Source organism: Tigriopus californicus, chromosome 6 (genome assembly GCF_007210705.1).
Source record: "Tigriopus californicus strain San Diego chromosome 6, Tcal_SD_v2.1, whole genome shotgun sequence".
Lineage (NCBI taxonomy): Eukaryota > Metazoa > Arthropoda > Copepoda > Harpacticoida > Harpacticidae > Tigriopus > Tigriopus californicus.
This window is the reverse complement of record NC_081445.1, coordinates 13426670-13451768: the sequence shown is the minus strand read 5'-3', so window position 1 is coordinate 13451768 and position 25099 is coordinate 13426670. Positions and strand designations below refer to the sequence as shown.

General features: G+C 40.3%; 4 protein-coding genes across 12 annotated transcripts in view; 3 read left to right on the top strand and 1 right to left on the bottom strand.

The window, feature by feature from the left end:
- The first annotated feature begins 642 nt into the window (after nucleotides 1–642).
- On the top strand, nucleotides 643–5115 carry LOC131881868 (uncharacterized). The gene is made up of 4 exons (XM_059228854.1): nucleotides 643–1335; nucleotides 2742–3068; nucleotides 3720–4080; nucleotides 4144–5115. The coding sequence occupies exons 1-4, from the start codon at nucleotides 961–963 to the stop codon at nucleotides 4848–4850; spliced, it is 1770 nt and encodes a 589-aa protein (XP_059084837.1). The 5' UTR covers nucleotides 643–960; the 3' UTR covers nucleotides 4851–5115.
- A 7945-nt stretch (nucleotides 5116–13060) lies between these two features.
- On the bottom strand, nucleotides 13061–19922 carry LOC131881872 (calcineurin B homologous protein 1-like). 5 transcript variants are annotated; one of them, XR_009373407.1, is made up of 6 exons: nucleotides 17805–17909; nucleotides 16064–16108; nucleotides 15909–16005; nucleotides 15103–15258; nucleotides 13449–13549; nucleotides 13061–13394 (listed from the first exon to the last, which is right to left on the bottom strand). XR_009373407.1 is itself a non-coding variant. In XM_059228861.1 (6 exons), exons 1-6 carry the CDS (start codon nucleotides 19825–19827, stop codon nucleotides 13250–13252), a joined length of 768 nt encoding a protein of 255 aa, XP_059084844.1. In that variant the 5' UTR covers nucleotides 19828–19922; the 3' UTR covers nucleotides 13061–13249. The 5 variants fall into 5 exon arrangements, 4 of the variants coding, with proteins under 4 accessions (XP_059084844.1, XP_059084845.1, XP_059084847.1 ...); XM_059228861.1 differs by lacking the exon at nucleotides 17805–17909 and adding an exon at nucleotides 19604–19922; XM_059228862.1 differs by lacking the exon at nucleotides 17805–17909 and adding an exon at nucleotides 19604–19754 and having other exon boundaries at nucleotides 15909–16012.
- A 786-nt stretch (nucleotides 19923–20708) lies between these two features.
- Nucleotides 20709–23934, top strand: LOC131881870 (uncharacterized). 5 transcript variants are annotated; one of them, XM_059228860.1, is made up of 2 exons: nucleotides 20709–20842; nucleotides 22208–23933. In XM_059228860.1, exon 2 carries the CDS (start codon nucleotides 22211–22213, stop codon nucleotides 23279–23281), a length of 1071 nt encoding a protein of 356 aa, XP_059084843.1. In that variant the 5' UTR covers nucleotides 20709–20842; nucleotides 22208–22210; the 3' UTR covers nucleotides 23282–23933. The 5 variants fall into 5 exon arrangements, with proteins under 5 accessions (XP_059084843.1, XP_059084839.1, XP_059084840.1 ...); XM_059228856.1 differs by lacking the exon at nucleotides 20709–20842 and adding an exon at nucleotides 20852–21379 and having other exon boundaries at nucleotides 22202–23934; XM_059228857.1 differs by lacking the exon at nucleotides 20709–20842 and adding an exon at nucleotides 20853–21379.
- Nucleotides 23935–24202: 268 nt separating this feature from the next.
- LOC131881869 (uncharacterized) overlaps nucleotides 24203–25099 on the top strand; it is a 6370-nt gene continuing 5473 nt past the window's right edge. The window contains exon 1 of the mRNA XM_059228855.1: nucleotides 24203–24617. Within this exon, the coding sequence (XP_059084838.1) occupies nucleotides 24237–24617 (381 nt within the window). The 5' untranslated portion in view covers nucleotides 24203–24236. The remainder of the gene's footprint in view (nucleotides 24618–25099) is intronic.

Below are 25099 nucleotides of genomic sequence, written 5' to 3'. Positions count from 1 at the left end.
TTTGAACTAACCGAGATTCTCGAGAGCTGGAAAATGCTCAAAAAAAAGCAAATAATGGTGCCATTTTCGTTTTTTTTTTCAAGGTCCTAAATATTCCGCTATTACTGAACTCAAATGACCAGATAAAGATTATGCAATTTTCATATCACAAAAGTACGTAATATTGTACGAAAGTTTTTGAGAATACTTTTCTGAATATCAATTTTTTAACTAGGTTTACGTTATGTTAAATTCTGAAGAAAATCCAAACATGTGACAATTTGGGTTTTTCCTAACGACTTTGTTGAAAATGAATAAAAACTTCATTTTTGGGGCCTCATACATTTTCTTGAAATCTTTACTCATTGTGAACTAGGCGCTCCTCCAAAAGTCAAAAAGACGACTTCTGAAATCATGCTACTGAGGGGCTTTTGACAGATAATCCACAACATATAAGCTATTTCGAGATCATGAATAAAAAAGGAAAGTATTCTTAAATTACCGTGATTTGGAAAATCCATGTTATCGGCCAGCGCATTAGAGTTCAAGTATAGCCGGGGCATTTTGGAGCGCAAACCCATTTATTTCAGTAATGGCTATAAAGCCCAGTGTACCACTTGTGATTTTTATCAAGTGGCATCTGAATGTGCTCTTAATTTCCGTTTAAAAAGAGTTTGAAATTCTGATTTATAACCTGTTTTCAGGAATGTACAGTATGCTTGTAACATGAGCTAGAATCATGTAAGCCATTGAATAAAAGTTGTTTCTCACGACTTTGTACGCAAGGAAAATACTAAGATGTGTTCTGGCATTTTTCCGAAAACTTGATAAACCGAATTAACCACCGTGTCAGATTATTCAAATGTCAACAAGACATGAAGGTCAAAATCAAGGCGGCATATTTTTCCTTTCTTCCTTGCTTTAGAACGACCAAATTTATAGTCAAAGGGTCTTAGAATCTTCCCATGGGCAGTCATCAAAATGTTTCAGGATAACTTGGAGTCATTAAGCCAAGATATCCATGAGCAAGTCAGGCTGAGCTCAGGATTAAAAGATTGCACCATTGTCTCTAATGTTCCACTTCAAATCCCTGGCGCAAGTTTTATCTCTGTTGATCCCACCAATCATGAGCAAGATCTCGCTGAGTTTGCTGACTTCATTCATATAACCACTTGGTGTGTGGTGGCCATCATCCACCTTGGCTCAAATACCAGCTTTTCAGTCGGAAATGTGAAGACTCTGATCGAAAGGAACATGCATTCGAATGCTTTTTTCATAGGAGATGTTTCAACCCTCAATTTGAGGAAATGGGAAAGACCTGCCGTTATAATTGAGAAAGCAGAAAATTCAGACTACGTAAGTCTTTTTGAGGTTTTCATGTACTTACTAATATTAGCGAGACCAATGAACTGTTTTGAACTCAATTTATGTGGTGCAAAAACCCAGGCATCCAAACTTCCGTTGGGCAAAACTTAGCCATTGGTCACAGATAGACTTTAGGTATTAGCAGGGCTGTCCAGGAAACGCAAATGCATTGTTTTTTGCATTTTCTGTTTGTTCATATATCTTCCATTTTTCCATGTTTCATCATTTTGGCTCAAAAAGGTCAAAGTTTTGTAACGATTTCACTTCCTTGCCTGGTAAATATAAAAATATTGAAAAAATACAAAGCAAAACCTCGATTATTTCCTTTTCTATGGTCAGCATAATTGATGCACGACCTAATCACAAATGTTTGCCATGATGCAAGGTGTTCTTGTTCGAAGCACAAACAGTATTGAGAGTTTATTTAGGAAATTAGCATGATTAAATCCTTTTGGCTTGGCTTTTTGGCGCACTATAAGAAAGAAATTAGGCCTCCTAAAAATATTCGGAAGAGTAGAGTGCTTACAGAGAAATTTTGTGCACCCTTCCTCACTTGCTTATGTCATTTTTTGTAGCATCGCTTTGCTATTGGTTTTTCTGACAAGAGTGAATTGAACCAGGAGTATTTGCATTTTTGCATATCACGTTACATTTTTCTTAGTTGCACTTTTTACCAACTTTTTTTACTTGCAAAGTTCTGGTTTTTTAATTGTTTTTCCGAATTCAGATTTCGTAAAAGCAGCTCTGCCGCCACCAGTGACACTCTTTTTATATATATAAATTGTGCATTCCAAGGGAGGAGACGTGGCGTAGTGTTTAGCGCAGTTTCCTAACAAAGGATAGGTCCCCGTTTCGATTCTCCTCCCAAACCTCTTTCTCAAGGAGACTGTTAGACGCTAAACCACACCCACAACGGAGAACCACTCTGATTCCGGACCTGACACTGCCTTCCTATCGGAAGTAAATTGGACAATGATGGCTTGCTTTGCTGGTCCACCCCTCCGACTCTAGACATGTATGTGGCCTACCCGAAGCACCTACACCCCAAATCTCCTCCATCAACCACACGTGTATTCATGTGAACGGACTTCAAGCCACTTCAATTAAAACGAGGGCATGGTTTTCCATGAAGGTCGTCTGCTTTACACCTCCTTCCACATCAAAAGTAGTCCGATTGAAATCATCAATAATTTTGGCGACATATAATAAAAAGAATCTGGGGACGAATGTTGGGCAGGCATGTGATTGTCACCGGTCTTGAATTACATTTTGACTCCCATGCATTAGCTTGACAAATATAGAGGCAAAAAAATCAGGTTCTGACGGGTCTAAGGTCAAAATTATCAAAATTTGTGGTAGCCAACCTGTGCATATGCCCTATTTTTGTGTATTTGCAGCATGCCCATGTTTATTGTGGTCGCATGAAGTCCAGTTATTGGCGCTTCAATGAGAACTTTTGGCGAGTTGGGAAGAGCTTTCTTTACCCATTTGGTTTGAGAGGAGAAAGATGCTTGCCACTGCTATTCAAACAACCATTTCATGTGGGCTGTCATGGACTATTACCAAATATCTTTGCTGACAAAAGAGACGATTCCGTTAGTGGGACTGACGCGGAGGCAATTCGACTTTTGGCGGATAAGTATCACATGGAGCTAGAATTTCAATTGGGAATAGTGGGAGATGTGACCACTTTGAATGAAAATTCAACTCATTTTCTGGCTCAGGTGAGGACCTTTCATAATTTCCCCATTCTTCAAAGTTGTAAAAAGAAATTGTTTTCGTATTTTGTTTATAACATTATGTATGTTTAGTATAATATTGTTCACTGTAATGGAAGCCACTCACTCTTGATTTAGAACAATGTTATGTTGCGTAAAATATACTATGTAAACAGTATTTGAAACATTTTTCTTGCCTTTGGGTACGATCTAGGTAGAGTGAGTCACTTTTGTCCCGCAATTCTCAAAATTTAGCAAACTGCCACCAAAAAGTGAGCTTTAGAAATATAACTTAAGGCTAAAGGTCGGACAAAAGATTGAATTAACGTCGAGTAGATAGTGAAGTCTGTACCTCGGACTTTAGAACAATATTGAGCGCCTTTGTTGATTAGTTGAGATGCTTGGTGCTTTAGAGGTAGCCCTTAAAGATCAGGTCCAGAAGAGTTTAAGCAAAATATTGCGCGATTGTCCCATCAGAAATCAGGAACATGACCATTCATCGCTTTTTGTAAACTTCCTAACTCGGATACATTGGTATGGACAAGATACAGTGACTTAAGGATCTCAAATATATTTGTTTTACTGCATTTTAACACTATATTTAAACACCTTTTTACGCAAACGAGTCAAAGAATAAACAGCATCATCATGTTCCAGATTTTTCGAGGTGAGCTCCAGGGTGCAATCCCGGGGTTGTTGGCTTACCAGAATAACAAAGTCTTCGACCTGTCTAACTACCTTTTGTTTTCGCAACTCCGATATGTTACCAGGGTGCCCACAAAGACAGTGTCTTTCGGGAATGTGGTCAAAGGATTCGACATGTTCAGTTGGATTGCAATGTTCATCGCTCTGACTTGTTTCTCGGTCACTTTTCAGACCATGTTTCATGTGTATAAATTCGAGCTGAAGGACAAAGCATTGTACAATAACCCTGGAAACCCGGTTGACTTCTTTTTGCTCACTTTCAGCACTTTCGTCGAGCCCCATAAGATCAATTGGTTTCCGTCTTGGTCTGCAGGTAAAGCAGTGCGAAATCCATTTGATATTGATCGTTGATATATAGATTACTTCGTTTATTCAGGGAAAATGTTAGCCCTTTTATTGTCGGTGTTTGCCCTGCTAATGGTAAGCTTTTACATGTCCAACCTGAGAACCAATCTGATTGCACCACGTTTGGAACCGGAGATCAACAATCATGAGGACATCCTCAAATATAACAAATTTGTGCATGCAGATGTACTGTTCATTTTTCTTCGTCAGTTTGAGGTCTCTCCAGCTTTTGAAAGGGTTTTGGACAGAGTTGAAGAAATGGGTGGTTGGTACTCATCAGTCCAAGAGGATGGGATACTTGAACCAAAAGTGGAGGCGGCAGTGCTTAACAAAGGAGATGTCTACATATCCATTGGCGAAAACGTCCTTTACTCATATTTGTTCCAAAAGACGTTGGGTTTTCCCAATCTGAGGATATCGAATGATGGGCTTTACAATTTCTACACGTCTTTACGAATCAAGAAATATTCTCCATATACACCCGATATCAACCATCTCTTCACCATGTACCAAGAAGTTGGTATATTTAAAAAATTCCTCAACAAACCTATTCCCATCATTGCTCTGCCTTCAACATCGATTGGTTCTCAGCCTGAATCGTCGGAGAATTTGAGGATGAGCATGGAAATGTTGTGGACTCCTATAATACTTTTGGCTTCTGGAACTTTTGTTGGTGGTATCGCATTGCTTTTTGAAATTGTCATGGCTGGTCACAAGAAAATGGTGTCAAGAATATAAAGGAATGACGAATAATGTACGTTAGATCATACTAACTAAGTACACTGGAACTTTTGTCGAACTTGTAATGCTCTCCATCTAAACAATGTGTATAAAACATGTACTTCATCTTAGTACAAGTTAGGCGGATTCATATATATCTCATCCTCTAGCAGTAAAGGATTTCCTAACTTCGTGCATTTCTTTGTAGTTGTTTTTTGGTTGAAGGAATCACATTGCTTATCGAAATTTACAATGGACATGAACCTTTGTCAAACTTGTAAGGCTTTCATTTAAACTGATTTGCAAAGTCTCCAAAAATGATCTTTGGGGAACATCGGCAGAGGGTTGCTACTCGTCGGGTTCCCATTGCAATTGGGGTTCAAACTCAAGCTGGGCACAAATTTGGCATTAAAAACACACGAGTGGGGAAAAATATTTGGTTATCTGTCTCACGACGTGCTAGTTGCTAGATTAAAGATAAATGGTTTTCTAACAACTTTAACTTTAACAACTGTAATTATTAAGGCCGGCCAAAATTTGCATATAAATCTGGTCTTTATTGACAGCAAATTCACAATAAAATTCACCTGAGTTTGCAAAAAAAATTGCAAATAAACTTGTCAAAACATACGCACTGAATCCTTATGAAGGGCTGCAAAGCCTATTTTCGCCTTCCAAATCAAGCAATATTTGATAAAAGCTATCTTCTGTCACAATACCTCTCAGCACGATGATTTGAACTTACTATACCTGAGAAGAAGAGGCTAGCTGTGGTCCTGTTTTGGTTGAGCATCTATTTGCAAAAATTGCAACTTTTACTTCAATAAGCATGAAATCAGTAATAAGTAAGACCCTGTCCAAGGATATAGAAATTAGAGACACAAGAAAACCTAATCTAAAAAGACTAAAAGATTTATTGCAAGCCAAAGACTGGGTGTTAGATATGGAAAACCCCAAGCAGGCATTTAACAATTTTGAGACAACGTTTTCTCAGATATTTGATATAGCTTGTCCAATAATAAAAAGACGATGCAATAAAGGGAACACAAAACAAAATGCTTGGATGACATGGGGACTGATGACGTCACGAAAACAGAAAGATAAACTGTTAAATAAATTCAGGAAACATCCTAATATAGAGTCAAAAACCACCTATGATAGTTACGCTAAATTATATTACAAGCTAGTGCGGATAGCCAAAGAGATACATTGGAAGAACTTTTTTAAAGTGAATCAAAAAAAATTGAAGACCCTCTGGAAGGGTGCGAATGAACTAATGGGTAACACGACAAAATCACAGACAGTTTCTTTTAGTCTCAAATCTAACAAAGAAAACCAAATCACATCTGATCCAAAAGAAGTTGGGACAATATTTAACAACTATTTTGCAAACATAGGTTTAACTTTAAACGGCAATTTTCCCTCTCATAACGCAGAGCTCATGGGTGGATTAGGACCCAAAAAGTCGAGAAATTTTTATTTCAAATGGGTAAAATGTAAAGAAATAAAGGCGGTGATAAATGAGCTCAAGTCGAAAAACAGTTCAGGAATGGACGGTCTGTCAAACCGAATTCTAAAACATATAGCTCCAGCTTTAATAGTGCCGTTGGCGAGGTTAGTGAACATTTCTTTTGTGTCCGGATACATACCAACAGAATGGAAAACTGCAAAAGTCATTCCACTTTTTAAATCAGGTGACAAATCACTACCTGGTAACTATCGCCCTATAAGTCTTTTGCCAAGTTTCTCCAAGGTTTTAGAAAAAATTGTTCATAAACAAATGGCTAACTTTTTAGAAGTAGAGGTTCTCCTTTACCCTGAACAGTTTGGTTTTAGAAAACAACATAACACTATGCATGCAGTTCAAAAATTTCTACAAAATATTTCTGCTAATCTCTGCGACAAAATGGCACTGACTATATTTCTGGACCTCAAAAAAGCTTTTGATTGCGTTGATCATGGTATATTGATAAAAAAACCGGAGTATTACGGATTCCGCGGTAGGTCCATAGTTTGGTTCAAAAACTACCTTTCTGAGAGGTACCAGTATGTCGAGGTAAATAATGTTAGGTCCTTGAAACTGAAAGTTAAATGTGGGGTTCCTCAAGGCAGCATCCTTGGACCTCTCTTATTTCTGATCTATATAAACGACATGCCTCAGCATAGCAATTTGAAATGCATTATGTTTGCTGATGATACGACGTTTCAATGTTTTGAAAGCCAACCTGATAAACTAGAGGAGAAAACAAATGTTCAACTGGAACGTATTTTCAAATGGTTAGAAATAAATAAATTAACTTTAAACATAGATAAATCTAAATTCATGATTATCAGGCACAAAAATTGTAATTTTAACTTCAATATCAATGTAAATGGATGTAGGTTAGAGGAGGTGGGTTCCACCACTTCCAATGAAAAATCCATACGATTTCTGGGAATGCAACTCGATAGCAAACTCAACTGGCACTGTCACATTGATAGTGTAGCAAACAAAATTCGAAAAATTCTTTTCAGTCTGAACAGAATTCGCAAGTCAGTGCCCAAAACTGTAAAGAAACAACTTTATAATGGACTTATCCGAAGTGTTTTGGAATACGGTATTGAATTTTATGGCCAAAGTACGAAACTGAAGATCTTGTCCATACTCCAGAAAAGAGCTATACGTTGGATAAATAATGCGAGGTGGTTTTCTCACACTGAATCTTTGTTTCATGAGTCCAAGCTCTTAAAATTGCAAGATTTGCGCACGCTTAAAATCGTTCAAGTGATGAGGCAGTCGTGCTTGCAAGAACTTCCACCATGCATTAATATTTTCAAATGGAAAAATAATCCTCGGCTTGGCGGTTGGAGAGCAATTACTCCAGTTGCCAAGTCGGGACTTTTACAAAGACTACCGAATTTTGCTTTTCCCAACGAGTGGAATAATTTCAACCCTCCAGGCATTGATCTAACCAGACTTAAATTCACCCAAACAACCAGAGATTATCTCTTACAGAAGTACTCTATTGCTCCGTGCAAACTCAAAAATTGCTATGTATGCCAACAAAAATCCTAAGAAATGATTTTTATTTTTATTTTTTATTACGATTATCAGCCGCTCAATCTCATCAAAACACTCCATGCACCAAATACAATTCTAAACCTATTAATTTTCCTCCCATTCCTGAAGTCGTCTCACATTTTCTAGTAAACATAACAAATTAACACTGAAATTATTTGCTTTGCTCTGTTTTTCATGTTCTTCTTTCTGTATCTTTTTCTTAGTCCCTTCTTTTCTTATAACTTCAAACCGATATGATTTCCTACAAGCCTTTCAATTTGATTTTGTAATTCTTCCAACTCACGTTATCGTGTTGCAGCTTGGCCTCTGTAACATTATTGACTATCTATGTCATGTCTTCGTTAATTTGCCCAGGTCCTGGTGAAAACAAGCTTTTGCTTACCCAGAACCTGAGGAATTACATGCTCATGAAATTTTTGATGTATCAAGATGCTAACGCAATGATAAAATTCCGACATTATTTAATCATGATCAAAGTGTTCCTGAAATAAATCTATCTATCTATCTATTTGCCGGCTCCAATTTGCGAATCCTAGTTTGATCCCACGCTAGCCAAGTCAAGCTTATTTACAGTATATAAATTACTGCTTGATTTGGTGCTCTAACAGGTTAAATGGGGAAACATGCGGCCATTCCTGAGCCCAGGAATGGAGGTGAGGCAATAATAAATGTTGGATGTTACGACGAAGCCAAAATATCTCACAATTGGGACAGCTATCATCAGATGGAAGGCCAAGTGAGAGAGCTGCGATCTGACCTTTTAACAAGCAAACCTGGGGAATATTTGCATTGTTCAAGCTGCCTCTAAAACCAATCGGCTTTATCAGCATCTTGTACATATAAATTCAATATTGCATGATAAAAAGATACCTGAGTTCTGCAACAGCATATTGAAAATGCCAGAGTGAGAATGTTACGCAACCATGTCGTTATTGATATTATGTTTCATTACATGTTGGAGATAAGATCACATTGTTATCAAGTTGCTTGAAAATGACAGCAGGCCAATTCTTACCACAAATATCCATCTCTTACCCATTTCCATATGCCCCTTGGAAAGGGACTGACTTTTAAAGGAGAAGAATGTTGCACAAACAGAGCACGTCCCAACCTTTAATATAGTATATTGCGGGAAATAAAACCAAGATGGAGACGATGTATGAATCTGGTTTTATTTTCACTCAAAGAATGAAAAACTCTCGTTTCGAAGTCGATCCTTGTTTTACTATCCCCGTCCACACAGCCTCTGATTGGATAGAAGCAGCCCATCAGATGGCTAGACATGCAAACCGAGGCGGAAAAACATCACCGCTACAGGAGTCCCCCCAGTGACCAAAAGATGAAACTAGTCACATGAAGGAACGATACCAAAGGTGATGACGTTGGCATAGCGAATGGGCCTCCACAACACACGCCCTGAATTATTAAGCGCGTCAGGCAGAGGCCACCCGTGGGCAAGGACAGCCGTCTGGTCTCCAGGATCTTGAGGTCTTGTGGGGAGATGGCGTCTGTCTTTGAGGTCTTCATGATCATGTGCCACTGTGGGGCACCACTTGGGCGGTCGCCCCGCTTCTTTGGCGCTTGGACATCGGTGGGGGCAACCCCTTGCGCCACCTTGAGGCAATCAAGAGAGACGGTGGAGGGAGAGCCGCCAAGGTCAAGTAGAAAGGTCTTGGCGCGCCGCTCAAGAACCGGGAACGGTCCGTCGTATGGGTCTTGTGGGGATCTCTGTGTCCGTCATGCCGCACAAAAACGAAGTCTGCGCAGGAGAGATCTTGAGGAACATGCTACAGCAGGTTCCCGTGGAAGTCGAACGGGGGTGGGACCACGCCATGATGGCCACGCCTCAGAGACTCAAGCAGAGGGTAGCCAGCCACCTCGTCCCGTGGTGTTGGCGCCAGACACTTCCCGGAAGGGCGCAAGAGCCCCCCATACACCATTTCGGCCAAACTAAGGCCACCAGCCTCGCGCCACGCTGTGCGGAGACCCAGCAGGGCGCAAGGCAACTCGTCCATCTAATTGGTGCCTGAGAGCTTGGCTTTGAGGGCCGCCTTGACGGTACAGTGCATCCATTCAACGAGCTCATTCTACTGAGGATGGCAAGCAATGGTGTTCCTCAATGAGATGCCCAGAAGGTCGGCCAGCTGCGCCCAGAGGTGGCTCGTGAACTGGGCGCCTCGGTTGCTCGTGATATTGTCAGGAACGCCCATGCACGCAATCTAGTGGCGCACAAGCGCTCTTGCACAAGTGGCAGCAGAGGCATCAGGAATAGGAACAGCCTTTGCCCACCTTGTTGCCCTGTCCAGAATGGTGAACAGGTACACCATTCCTTCACTCTGTGGCAATGGCCCCACCAGATCCACGTGAAGGGAGCTGAACCTGCAATCTGGAGGTGGGCGGCGGGTCAATGGCGTCCGGACATGAACCCTAACCATGGCCTTCTAACACGGCGGGCAGGTCAGGCACCCGGCGTGCACGTCGGACTTCATGCAAGACCAGACAAAGCGGGCCGCCACATCCCTTGAATATGGACAAGGCCCAGCCTGACTGAGGGCGTGAACAGATGAAAATGCCGCAAACCGCCACATTTTGCGGAATAATTGGGCGCGGCCTGGCTGCGGAGAGGTCGCAGAGAGGTCGCAGAGGAGGTCTATGCCATGGATATTGACCACGGCAAGGGTGAGAGAGGGAAACAACCTTTTAGCCTCAGCAAGGGCTGGCGAGTCGTGCACCAAGGCGTGTTAGTTGACGGTGGGAGCCAGGACCGCCAACACTAGCGGCATGTGGGCGGCTGGAGGCAGCTGTGAGAGTAATGCGGAAGTTGCTTAATAGAGACATAGATGGCTAAAAGCTCCTTATCAAAAGCAGAATATTTCCTCTCGGCGTCAGTCAGGCGCCTGAAGCAGGAGGAGATGGGCCGCCACACCCCGTTTGCGCCCTTCTGGCCGTACTCAGCGCCAATGGCAATTTCAGAGGCGTCAAGTGAGACCCTGGACTTGGCCATTGGACATGGGTGATGGAGGAGAACAACATGGGCCAGCACTTCCCTGACGTGCTTGAAAGCAGCCTTGATCGCCAGAGTGGTCTTGACTGGATAGTCCTTCCAGTCCTTTGTGGCCGGGATAAGGGGCCCAAGATGGCGGGCTATACCACGCAAGAAACGGCAATGATAGTTCATAGAGCCCAGAAAGCGCTGCATGCCATTTTTTGACGTGGGGAGGGCCATGGCTCTGAGGTCTGAGACCCAGTCCTCAAGTGGGCGCAAGCCTTCAGCAGAGACGTCGAAGCCCAGATACGCCACTTTGCAGCAGCCGAGCTTGCACTTCTTCCAGTTGATGGCTATTCTGGCAACAGCAAGGAGAGAGGGAATCTCCCTCAGGTCCTTCTCATGTTGTTTGATTGTGAGAGAGGCCAAAATGACATCGTCCATGTAGATGAAGGCGCAGAGCACGCCACCCAATACCTGGTCCATCAGCCGCTGGAAGGCCTGTTTGGCGTTGTTCAACCCAAGAGGCATTTTCAGAAACTCAAACAGCCCAAGAGGCGTTATGATGGCAGTCTTTGACATGTCCATGGGGGGGGCATGGGGATCTGATGGAACCTTTGCACCATGTCGCTGACACTGAAGATCTTATTTCCATGAAGCTTTGCCGTAAAGTCAGTCACAGGGGGCATTGGATATCGATCATCCTTGGTCACCACATTGAGGGCGCAGTGGTCCACTCAGGGTCGGAACCCGCCGTCGGCCTTCCTGACCACGTGGAGTGGCGACGCCAAGGGCGAAGAAGAGCGGCGGATGGATGCCCTTCTTGAGCATCTCGTCAAAGGAGGACTTGGCCACTTTGTACTGCTCCCCATCCAGCCGCCAAGCTCTGGCATGCACCGGCGGGCCCTCTGTATAGGGATATAGTGCTTGACGCCATGAGCCGCAGTGGGGACGTCGAATTTTGGAGTGGAGATGCCCGGAAACTCGTCCGAGATCGTCATCCAACAGGGGTCATCCTCATAGGGTGTTCTCAGAGTTGAGATGAAGGGATCCAAAACGACTTCCTTGCCGCCCATGTCGCAGTCCACGGCGTAGAGGGTCTTTCTCTGGACGAGCTTCTTGTGGCGAAGGTCAATGGTGAGGTCGTTGGCAATGAAAAAATCCGTGCAAAGGATTGGTCGCGCCACATTTGCAAGGACGAACTCCTGGGTAAATTGCGTCCAGGTGCAGCGGAATACTCTGCGTGTTGTAAGTGGGAATGGCGGAGCCGTTTGCTGCTACCATGCCCGCCCCCTCGACCACCTTAGCAACCTTGTCCCGCGGGGTGGCTGGGAAAACACTGACATCAGCTCCTGAATCTACCACGAAGGTGGCACCACTGTTCTTGCAAAAATGGATGGATGAAATATATTCGCAGGCGGTTGTCAATATGTCTGTAATTTTTTTTGCACTTTCATGTCAAACAAATTTCGAGAAAAAAAGAGGAAAACTTCAAGTCTTACAATTTTTTCTCCAAAATTGACAGAAATGCATTTAAAAAAGATTCCAAATTGCAGAATTTTTTATGCTGAAATGGCTGAAATTGGATAATGATTTTCAGAAAAATGTCAAATATTGCTCATAAAATTGCAAAAATTGCAGAAAATTCTGGGATATGCAAGTTTTTTTTTGCAAAATTTGCATTTTTTTAATTATTAATGCTCAATCAATTATGGAAATAATTACACGTGGGATCTCTCAGGTCCTCATCTTATGACCTCTTATCTTCTCAATGTTTATTAATTCGTCAACTTCTTTGAGGACGATGCCTTAATATTAAAAGTCGGTTCATCTTAATGTATCGACTTTTTGAAATTCGAACTTGAGTAAACTACAAGTAAAGACGAATAGTTTCAAAGTTATGATGTCAAAAGCTTATGTTGCTGACCAAGAGCAGGCCGACAATTCGAATTTTATGTTGCGTTTACTACTACATAACTTTGACCATGTCTCCCGAGTTCCCTAAACTTAGGTTGGGCTCAAATTTTCCCAAGTTCAGCTATTCAACCAGATTTTGTGGTCGTATGAAGTGCTGAACGGTTAAGTAGATACGAAACTTTGGCTTCCGTTCGCAGTCCACATCTCTAGAAGTTCGTGGATAATCATAGTTAGATTTGCACTCTGCCAGTTTCTAGTAGAAAGTCAGTAGTCATGATCCTTTTATTCACCTTTTCGCTTTCATTAACTGTATTTCAGTTTCAGTTTCCAACATTTACGAGCATTGTTTGCTATTGGTATGATTCGTAGTATTCGGTTTCCAACATTTACGAGCATTGTTTGCTATTGGTATAATTCGTAGTATTCAGTTGGACTATTAAATGACCTTGACGATCATGAGAACGAAATAAAAGAGAGTTCGGTTTGAACGTCCAAATCCTCGGTTACCTTTCGGAATTCGTCCAAACTAATTAGCCCGTCCTGATCCTCATCAGCCTCACTCAAAACTCGATCCACAATCAAGTGCAATTGTTCCTCACTGAAGCAAAGATCTATATAAATATATTCATGAAGAACTTCGGATCTAACTTACCCGAGTTTGGCTCCCATCATCATTTCCAGGAGCTCAAAAAGATCCTCTTTGCAAATGCTTCCATCCTCGTTGGAATCGACCAAACTGAATAGTAACTTCAGCTGGAAAGTTAAATAGCATCGCATCAAGTTAGTTCAAATGATGCTTAGATAGATTTTGTTCATCCCCAAACCCAAAATTTGAATTCAAATTCAAGAAGGCATATAAGCTCGGCAGAAGTTCATCTTTGTTCACCACAAGCTCAGACTGAACTAGGAAATTAAAAGTGCAGGGGCGAGTCCGGCAAAAGTGGGCCTCGTGCAAGTCCCTTGATGTTTTGACTTTTTGTAGGACTCGAGTTATTTAATCGACTCAAGGCAAACAAGAGAAACTCATCCTGTTTGAAATCCAAATTCCAGCCAATTTCTTCAAAAAAACAGACTTGGGTCCAGCAGTTAAAGTTAACGAGTGTATTTTATTGGTTTGACAATCAATGAGCTCAAATTGGTAGCTACTTTTTGGTATGGATTTGAATAACATAACTCTATTAACGATGGAATCATTAGTAAAGGAATAATTTACATCATGTATGTACACAAACAGTCATGAAAATAAACGTATTATATACTGTCATTACTTTTGAGTCTTTTAGCACCGCGTATGGTATAATGTAATGGACTGATTATTTCTGATTAGACCTCGGTCTTTAGAAGACAATGAAATTTGCCAAAAGATAGATTATCAGTAGTTGTGACTGTGTGCCATGAAATAAGACACGATAATGTTGGCAAAGCAATCAAATTCGAGCGAGCTCTTGGTCGTCTTTTCATATTAGCGAATCAATCTTATCAATAAAAATTAAAAAAAGAACAGAAAAGTTCGTAAAAATGATATCTAGTCAGCATGGAGTTTGATTTGAACTTATTCATTGCTAAATGATTTATGGTATTGATTCATTAAATTTTCAAGTATGAATCCAATCCTGTATTTCCTCTTTTGTGGGAATACCTCGCTCCTTAGCAAGGCCCCATCCTTAACTCTTCGAACTGAAACTCTCTCTCAATGAATGTGAAACATTACCATAGAGGTGGATGCGAGGAAGATGGCAAGCAAAGAATCTGCAAATGCCAGCTTTTAATTGAGTAGTGGGATCTTGTGAACTTATTCTGGATACTGATTCTCCATGCCAATTTGCATCTTAGACCATACATTCCCCATGAAAACATAAATCTTGGACTGGACGATTCAGTGGGGGGGGGGGAGAATATATTTTTTCAGTTCCAAAACCTGTTAACCGACTTGAATTGTTTTTTCCTGAAAACCCCAAAAATATTATTCCTCTTTCTTGCACAGCATTTGCGGTAAAATTCACATAGCCAATACTCGACACCTTTCTAAATTTTTTATTATTATTAAAAAAACCCAGGCAATTCATCCGTGATGGAATTTATCACAAAATACTTTCAAAATAGGTCACTATAGTCAAATAAAATATAAAAAACTCTTAAAACAAAGTACACAATGGTATTTTTTTAAAGTGAAGCTGACGTTATTGTTGTTAGTTTCCAAATATATAAAAGACGTTCAAAAACTTTGAGGTAGGCATTTCCCTTTGCTTCCCTAAGTCTATTTCTTGAGGCAGAATAAAAGATATCGCTGAGAGCAATCCCCATACCTTAGACTCTCTGGAGTTAATGTCTGAGTTGGGTGTGTGCTTCTTGAGAGGTCTGAATATGGCAAATATTCTAGCAAACATGGGAAAGGTCAAGTGCTCGATGTTTCCGACGAAAAAGAAGTCCACAATGCGATCGCCCACTGGATTTAATATGATCTACAGGGTATTGAAATAAAGGTCAATGCCGACACTGATTATCATGATTGAGCCTACCTAATTCATGAAGGCTGTAAGGCCTGTAAAGGAAACCTTTTTGGAATCTACAAAACCCCGTCAGAGGACGGTTTAGCCTTGCCTTCCCTCCCAATCAGATGCATGACAGCTGGGAGAGTGCTGCATCATTTCTATCCACCCAATTAGTCATGTGAGGTAAATAAAATTCATGGACAAATATAGAACGGCCCGCTGATTTTAGGGATTTTGTTGGGAAAACATTTATACAAACAACAGAGGTAACTCATACCGCGATTCAATTAAACTTTAACTAACGAGTGAGTTGTGTGTCAATTGTTGGTGTAGTTCTTTCATTATACGAACATCTTATCTCAATATCAGAAAACGTATTTCTTCAACAAGTCGTTGAAATAAATGACAAATTCAGTCTATGCCGGTTCAGGTTGGCTGTGATCTTTGTTTGAATTTTCCCTTTACAGCATGTCCAAATTATGGTGCCGCAATAAATTTTTCCTAGAATTTCCTTTACTTCACATGGCTGATTAGAAGGCAACGCACTCCTGCAGTATTTTCTGGCAAGGTTTCAAAAAGCTTTTCTCTCCATTCCTGGCCGACTCCATGCCTAATCATACCTCTTTGATGTGATGGAGGTCTTCTTTGGTCAGGTATTGGGTGTTGTCGTGGTCGAGTTGTTGAAATCGGCTGAACAATCGATGCACTTGACGGGTGCTGAAACCTGTTTCTGTTTTGACTTTTTTCAACATTTCAGGCGAGAGTTCGTACTCACTTTTGCTCCAAATCAAACCCATACTGAACAGAAATGTTAAGTAATCTGAAAAGAAATATTTGGAGCATAGAAATTTAACGTAATAATCAGCAATTTTATGTTATTGTGAGCTTTCTTTCTCCACACTGCGCCAAGCTTTCATATGGATATTTCAATGGTATTCTCATACAATCACAAATCCAATGCTAGGAAGCAAAGAGGGAAACTGTGCAGGTAATAGAAATTTCACCTTAGGACTGAAATGTCAGTCGTTGAACCTGGAAATAAGTTCAAACTACTCCAATCTCAAAAGGTGTGTGTTTCAAAATTCGAAGGTCAATTCAAATGATTGTCTAGAAACAAATAAATAGCAGGTGACCTAAAATGGTATGCTTGTTTTGCTATACTAGACCTTTTAAGTCATTGTTGAAACATTCATAATACCGCTACAGTGGCATTGAGTTCAGAATGAACAATTACAATCAAAGCTCTTCAATCTGTGATTTTAATGAATCACTTCTCTCATTATTACGAAACGTGTATGTAAAAATTAGCTCAAATTTCTGCATTAGGTGCATTAGGTTCATTAGGTAATTTTAGGAAAAGACTCCACGAGCACGATGCTCGAAACTGTAATTGATGGCTCTTCATGGAGTTCAATCATCCATAGAATTCTAGAGACCAAATGCGGACGACCGACCACTCGGTTGGCTAAACAGTACAATAAATCGGTTTGTGATCAATTCCCTGGAGACTGACCATCCATTGTATTGTTTTGCCAGCCGAGTGGTCGGTCGTCAGACATCCAGTGTTTACCAGGTGACACGAAAGAAACCGGACACGGTAAATTTCTTTTGTAGGCCTTTTTGTGGGCATGTTGCGAAGTAAACGTATGAAACACAAAGTTATTAAACATCATCATTCAATTATTTTATTAATATGTTACTCCACGGTCTTTACGGCCCGAAAACATGGACGAGCACTTCTGCAGCAGGTACGGACCTCTATTTCAGGTAAATTTGCCCAAGATAGGGCTGCTTTGAGATCAGGAAGACTCTTTAAACTGTTCCCCTCAGTCTTCTCTCCAGATTTGACTAGATGGCAAAGCCCATTGGGTTCAAATCTGGGGAGGAGGAGGGTGCCACATTTCCTTGCTCAAGAACGAGGGATAATTTTCCTTGCACCACTCTTGTGTTTTCCCCCAAATAATCATTGACATGATTTCAAAAACAAATTGTCCATTTAGAAAGCAGCATATTTTCTGGTGCCAAATTTGTATTTGGTCTCAATATCAACCATTTTGAGAAAGTGTCCGGAGACATTTCTGTCACCTGGTCGAAATCTATGAATAATCTTGGCATTTTAAACAAAACACCCAATATTCCTACCAATTACAAGTAAAATTTTATTTTACAAATATCTATTTATACTGTGAATCGAGAAGAGCGTTAAAACTGGGCTCTCTATCCTTTTGTCAAATGGTTTTATTGGTAAGCCATGCTTTTTTTTTTATCCGTACGGGATCCAGTTTTTATTTTTAGTGTAAGATGAATCTAATTCTGCCATTTCGCTCTTGTTGTCTTTGTTATGTAGGAATCGTATCAAATCGAAACAGATGAAAATCAAAGAAAAATTACCAAAACTATAATCCCTTTCGATAATGTCATTTTGCTCTGATTATAACTGATCTTTCGTCCCGCTTTGCTTTGCTTTCTCTTGAATTCCCGTTTTATATGTCTAAGAAGAGGTTCAATAAGCTTACCTGAAGAATCGGATTCGAATGACTATCAATTAAGAAGCTCAAGTTAGAATGCGCTTGATCGTACAATATGTAAGCTCTGACTGAAACCAGTTCACTTTGGGATAATGAGCCAGATATTTTCATACCCTCCGGTGTCAAGCTGAGGCAAAGAAAACAGGCACTCCTAAGTACGATTGATTAAAGGTCCAGCTTCTTGACGTTGCATCGCATAAAAAGACTGAATCTTGTTTGGTCAAGGTATTAGAATCCCAAATTCAGATCCTCGCCAATTGGTCAGCAAACATTCGTTTGTTTACAGATATTAATCTTGTTTCACAGGAAAAGAATGCTTCTTTGGAAAGTGTTGTTCTCGCTATAGCTTTGAATTTCACTCGTGATTTGGTGTACCAATGCCTAAGAATATGCCTTCCTTTATGGACTGATGATGAATTCCCTAATATGTAGGAGACCAAGGAAGGTACTCAATGGTACGGGAGATGCCTTTTTTCGTCTGCATTTTGAGCATTGCCCACTCTCTCGAAACAGGAATGTTCGCATGCAGGATGATCAATTGATTTCTCACACAATTTTGTGCTATTTGTGATTTACAATTTCGTGAATCGCGATCTTTGAATGTGTACTCCATCCATATGGCTTATAAGTTTGCTTGTTCAATGCCAATCCTTAAATTAGCCTTTGAGGCTTAAATACTGAATCATTGTTGAAACATAAAGCATGGGTTAATACTTATTGCAAATCTGTTTCTAATGATACAAAAACTAAACCTTCAAAATGCCCTTCACTTTCACTTGAATTTAAGTTCTAACCATCATTCCTTTTGTTTAAACTCATAATCCTTTAATCATTTAAAGTAACATCACTTTAAGGTTTTTGAGAGGTTTTGTCATCACAGAAAAAACATTGTCAAATTAAATTTGAAATTCGTTAACAGGAAGGTTGACAATCTAATAAAGATGTCATAAAGTATTGTACTGTATGTTAGCGGTGGGCATGACCTTCATGATTTTTGTATTACTCATCTCATTCGTAGTCAAGCAAATTAATCATAACAATAATATTAACCTTTATTGTGACATATCTCTAAATTATGAATTGATAACTACTAATCATGAATGTCGAACGCACGTATTTTATTAAGATTCATTACTTTCGTACATTCAATTTCGTTATGTCTTTTCGTGATCACGAAAATGCTTTAAAATGAAAAATGCAGGTCGTTATTCCGAACAAAATCAAAAGAAGTCATAGGATTATAAATGTCTTTAAAGGTACGTTTGGCTAATACGCCAAATATGCAAAACTTGCTTCAAAATCATGGTAAATAGGATACTTTATTCGGGTAACTCACTTACTGAACAAATTAAAAAGCAAAAGACCCCTCTACATCAAAGTAATAATCAAGCTCATTGCTATTGTCAATCAAGTATAGGCATGCATTTGATTTTCACTTCAGTTATGATACATATTTTCGTCAATTCAGTCCGTGACTGTCGTCATTTTGAGCAAATCAAAAGCTAACGAAAGATGAAAATACATTTTTACTAGACCATGTCCATCCATGTTGAATGTGGTTCACTCACGGAAGAAGGCGAAGCTTCTCTAAATATTTTGTATTGCTACTTATCCGTGAATTGATAAAGGCGTTTGTTACATTAACTCAGATGGAGTGTCTATGATTGACTTGCTCTTTCGGAGACACTTGCACGCTTCACTCGCTTAAGTAATCAAACAATGTCTTTAAATACGTGCTTAGATCCCTATTCCCTATTGTCCCTTGAGGGAAGTGAATTTGTACTCACGTGATGTGCACTTTGTGTCCTTTGAACAACTTTCCATTGAGTGGTGCTTCGTTTTTCGACGAGTTTCGACGATTCAAATGTCGAACGATGACCTCCCTTCCTGGTGAAAGAGTCAAAGAGTCACTCAATGGATCAGTCAGTGATACGCTTGTTGCCAATGAGCACTTGTTTATCTTGCGTCCGATCAATGAGCAATCTGATGATTTGAGGGAGGGAGGCGCCATCACCAACAAACAATCTCAGCCCACTCACAATTGAAGTCAATCTGAACAATGGCATTATGGTGGTAGAATAATATAACGCAAAGGTATTACATGAGCAAAAAAGAGTTAGTTCAATGATGCTGAATATTTCAGCAGACTTGAAGCTTTCATCATATTTTCAGAGCTTTAATTATATCTTGTAAGAGGGGGAAATTAGAATTTGAGGGGGTTTAATGATGTTTATAATGATATGGCAATTCTGAAGAAGGTCTGACCTACTTCTATTGGATTGGGAATGCATGGAATCTAGAATTTTCATCTCTATTCTTGTTTACTTGATGTTGTTCAAATTATGCATGGCATTTTGCGATAATTTATGACACTTAAAACAATAATAAATGTAGAGGCTCTCAGTTAAAGAATTATTTTTTTCTCCTGATTTCAGCCAGGCCAATGAGCTTATAGCAATATGGAATCTAGTTGTGAATCCTCAAAACAAACGAATCACTCTTGTAACACTGAAATGAACTGAAGACATACCATAGTTATTCCTCCCAGATCTGTGATGCAATTGTAGTTGTTAACATAACCATAATAGCTTAATTCCAGCGACAACTCCATAAAACTGTGACAATTAGTAACTTTTGAGACCAGCGTACATGTAATCAATTTCATTTCAGTCGATGAACATTGAGATAAATTCATACAACTCCATTCGGTCACGCTCACTCAATTGTCTCTTTGCAAAGACATCTTCATCGACTCAAAATGTAAGATATTTTTTCAAGAAATGGTGCTTCTTATGACGGCACTCTTCCTATTGCAGCATATAAAATCCGGCCAGTACTTTCATACTTTAAATCGTTAATCCTCCACCCTCAAAGCATATGCCCTAATGAACGCTCTACCATGACAGGGACAGCTGGGCTGACGCGGACGGAATACTCTTTCAAATCTTTCCCGCCAAAACACCGAGAGGCCGACTTTTGACTCAATCAACAAACTCCTCATTAATGGCGTGGGGAATACGATCAATGTAAGTAGGGATTTCGTGTAAAAAGTGAGTGTTCGGAGATTTCAAAGGTCGTGTACCTCCCAAGAAAGACCTGCCGCTGGTGGAGTGTCATTTACCCCGGATTTCAAGTACGATACGAAGGCCTCCAAAGACAGATTAATTGAGGGCCAAAGTGACATTCAGAAATGATGAGCTTTGTTCGGTTTATTTGGGCTGCACAGCTCACAAATTGATGACCAAGCCCATAAGGACGCTGTTGCCAGGGTGGTTGAGGTGATGGCTCCCACTACCCCAGTTCTCCACCAGACTTGGAGTCAAGTTTGACTTTTGAAAGCCATACAGGTTGCTTGCCAACTTGACAATCCACGCTACTAGATAAAACAACAATTATAGCTTTCATTGGCCGGAACATTCTGTCATAAATGAACTTTGAATGATCAATAACCCAAGTTCTCAAGTGTATTTGCGACCATTGTGTTCAATAATCAGCGTTGAAGGACCATGTCCAAGTCGCAATTGCTACTCAGGCCTGACCGATCCAATCCAGAAGCTCCAATTGTATGTACAGTTCTATGTATTATCTTTTGGAGAGTAGAACCACAATAATTTGCAAACACCAAGGTAAAAAGATCAGTTAAAGGACATCAAAGTGCAAATTAAGTTATTCCTTTGAAATTGGGCCAATCATGATAAACCCACGTGAGCATAAAATTGCTTTTACCTATCTTTTTGCCCTAACAACGCCTTTTAATTGATAAATTTGCCCCTCGTTGACTCCATTGGATTTGTCGGAAGTCTTACTAAGAGAACCTCATCTACAAGGAATACAATTGTCGGAGATAAAGAAGACAGAGGTACAGAGGGATTGGTTGGTGGACATTCACTTTGTCCTCCCTTGGAGGAAAGACTGACGCTGTATGAAAGATTCAAGTGTCTAAACACGACGTTAGATCACTTTTGGAAGAGATTCATGAACGAGTTCTTACCCCAGTTGCACCCTAGAAGAAAATGGCGTCAAGAGACAAGAGAACCTTCTGTTGGAGAGTTGGTGGTGCTGATTGACGATCAATTGCCGAGGGGACTTTGGAAATTTGTGGTGATTAAAGAATTAAGCCGAGGACAAGATGGACGAGTCAGACAAGTCTTCATAAGAGATTCTGATGGTTCAGTATTGAAAAGACCCGTTTCAAAATTGCTACCCCTAGATGTTGAACCACTAAACTAAACCTGGTTTGAATCTTTTGACTTAAGGCCGGAGATGGGGTGGGAAAACATGCCAGTCAGGAATTGGCATCAAGCTTATTGTTTCAACGTTAAAAACAAATGAATAAGCGAAAAATAAATAGTACATCCGACTGGGCCTTTCTCACGTTACTTCAGTTTCAGATCATGAAAGACCTCATCGACCTCCATCCCAGCGAACACGATATGGATTTCGGGGTGAATAATAATCTACCCGATTTTCTGGAAGAATTTCCTCCGACTTGGCATCCACCGGCAGTCCGCGACCGTGAGGAAATCGACGTGAAGTACAGTCCATGGAACGATCGTTCCGAGAGGCGAGAGATGGGTCTCAAAATTCTTCCCGTATTCACGATGAAGGAAGCTGGAACGATAATAGAAAGAATTCATCAATTTACTCGAGACTTCCTTACTATAATGGAGGAGGAATTAAAAGGTCGTGTATTATGCATCGGAAAATATGATAAAAAAGAGGACATTGAAGCTCATCCTGTTTTCCAAAGTTTCAGGGACACGATTGAAAAAACCGGCATTCTGATAGTAGATACCGAAGGTCCCAGCCAAAGACGCTTGAAAAATCATCGAATTCCACTTGAAGCCGCATCGTCGATGGTCGAAGTTCTTCAACCGGGTGATATCCTTGGAAACGTGATCATAATCCAGACACTTCAAGATTGCCGAGAAGAACACACAGGTTGCAGATGTTCACTCCCCTGTCCCAAAATTGGGAAGAAATTCGGAAAGAAGATGGGATATACAAGTCGTTGTCCAAGAGACAAGGGAAATCACACGTCTTGGCAAAGCCAAAGGAATCTGAAGATCCATGGCTTTGGAGATTTCCCAGAGTGCGTCAGGAGCTGGTTGAATTCGAAATCGGTTTTCGTTGTCCAGAGTGATGTTGCGCGTCACTCTGGCACATTCGGCGACAAAGAACGGATTGATGGACTTTTGGCGTCGGACTGCAATTCCTGGGTTGAACTCCATAATATCCATGCGATGTTCTTTGGTGTGAGTCCTGGGAGTTGTAGTCATTGCCAAAAGGAAATCAATCCCGAAGAACACCGAAATCACGTGATAGACACTCATGGATTATCCAAATATTTGGAGGGACGAAAGTTTGAAAATGGAACCTTATTCGAACTCTTCAAACTCGTCAATCCATCGTTACAATTAGCGAGTTGTTCAAGGAAAAACGGCTCAAAAATCAGGGGATTTTGATGCTCCAAGAGAAGATCCATTCTCACGATGGCCAAGGGAATTGGTCAAATTGTGGGGGATATTTTGATCGTTGCCTAAACATTGTGGAGTGTGACACTAGACTTGATGACACTCCAAAACTCTATGCTTTCAATCTCCCTGCAAAGATTGCCAATGGTTCTTACCACCTTCGAAGTCTATGTAGAAGTGGTAGTCCAATCATTGCCCTGATTTTGCCATTTGAGGGTTATCTTTGTTTAATTCGATATTCACACTTTTAAGATCTCTAACGGCTTTCATGGTTGGAATATTGACTTGTTTGTAATATTGAAATTGATAAACTTTACATGTGCTCTCTTTCCCTAGAGCTTGAGCACAGAATTTGAAACCATTCCTTAGCAATCTCAATTTTAATGTAGAGCCCCACACTTTTGTTCATTTCGTTCGAACATTCGAAAATTTTCATTTTCGACCTCAGTGTTCCTCTCCATGTTCTACTGGTTCACAAACACAATAAAAGACTGTTTTGGAAAACTTGTATGTCCCCTTTGCCAATGTTTGTTTTAGACTTTTTTACTTAGCTTTAACAACTTTTCGGCATTCTTGAGTGAATTTTATTCAATGTGATCGCATTTATTCGAATAAAAAAATGAAGCTTGTATATCTGACCACAGTGTAGGCCTGCAGTAAATTTCGTCTCATCAGTATGATATGTACGATATTCGAGAGTTCCTAACAACTTTGGGATGACTTGCTTAAAGTTAATGAACACTTTCTGCAGTGCGGATGATTGTCATGGAATCAGATCATTTGGCATGGCTGAAGACAGCAAGTAATTGTACCCTTTTGTAATTGAATTTGGCAAAGGTTGCAACCAAGGGAGCCACCTCACCTTTTCGAAAAAGTATAAATAAATCGGTCTCGAGCCTTTTTGGTAGATACAACAGGTTCAGATTTCATCGCTGAAACTACAGCCATGTGGCTTGGTCATTTAGAGTCATTAGCTCTAAACATCTTTGATCAAATATCCCAAGACAGTGGATTGAGGGATTGCACCCTTGTATCCAATGTTCCGATTCAGCTCCCGGGGTCGAGCTTCATCTCAATAGATCCTACTACCTCTGATGAAGAACTTTCTAAAATGGCCGACTTCATCCATAAGACCACGTGGTGTGTGGTGGCGATCATCCATCTTGGGCTCAATATAAAATTTCCTATTGCCAATGTGAAAACATTGACTGAGCGAAATGTTCATTCAAGTGTTTTCTTTATTGGAAGTATTTTAAGCTCAGACTTAGCAAAGTGGAATAAACCCGCCATGGTTATTGAGCCACCATCAAATCGTCGGCAAAGTTACGTGAGTAATTTGAATGAACACGTACGGATCCCAGCCAGCCATCACAGCAATTTCGTGCCATTTTGGGGGAAAATGGCTATTATTTGCAATGACAATTTTTCTCATTAAAGAATATCACTTTACGAAAATTTATGTTCCTTTGACGCCAACCTTTAAATTTAGGGTGGCAAACTATCCCAACAATAATCTTGCCAACGTTTTACTTCGAGGTCTGTAGGGGTGTACCGGTATTTTCCACTTTCAAGTTTGTGGCGAATTGATTGAAAGACTCTGATGCCTAGTATTAATCTTTTTTCAACTTAGCTTGATTTTTTTGAAACTTTTTCAATCCAAACCAAACTGATTGCTATTCATTTCATTGCAACGACTATCATGGTTGTGCAACATTTTAGCAAAATTGTTCAGAATATATTGCCAGGGCGAGGCGTAGTTCAACAGGTAGCGCAGTTTCCAGATATGGCCACCGGTTCAATTCCCATTAT

Excerpts from the sequence above, each read along its gene's own strand:
- LOC131881872 (XM_059228861.1), bottom strand. The coding sequence starts at position 19,827 with ATGGCGCCTCCCTCCCTCAAATCATCAGATTGCTCATTGATCGGACGC. Across the intron at positions 15,259-15,908 it reads ACCTCCATCACATCAAAGAG|ATCATATTAAATCCAGTGGG; the intron begins GTATGATTAGGC and ends AATACCCTGTAG. Across the intron at positions 13,550-15,102 it reads TTAACTCCAGAGAGTCTAAG|CTGAAGTTACTATTCAGTTT; the intron begins GTATGGGGATTG and ends TTAACTTTCCAG.
- LOC131881870 (XM_059228856.1), top strand. The coding sequence starts at position 21,323 with ATGTCCAAGTCGCAATTGCTACTCAGGCCTGACCGATCCAATCCAGAA. Across the intron at positions 21,380-22,201 it reads CCAATCCAGAAGCTCCAATT|TTTCAGATCATGAAAGACCT; the intron begins GTATGTACAGTT and ends ACGTTACTTCAG.
- LOC131881868 (XM_059228854.1), top strand. The coding sequence starts at position 961 with ATGTTTCAGGATAACTTGGAGTCATTAAGCCAAGATATCCATGAGCAA. Across the intron at positions 1,336-2,741 it reads AAGCAGAAAATTCAGACTAC|CATGCCCATGTTTATTGTGG; the intron begins GTAAGTCTTTTT and ends GTGTATTTGCAG. Across the intron at positions 3,069-3,719 it reads CAACTCATTTTCTGGCTCAG|ATTTTTCGAGGTGAGCTCCA; the intron begins GTGAGGACCTTT and ends ATCATGTTCCAG.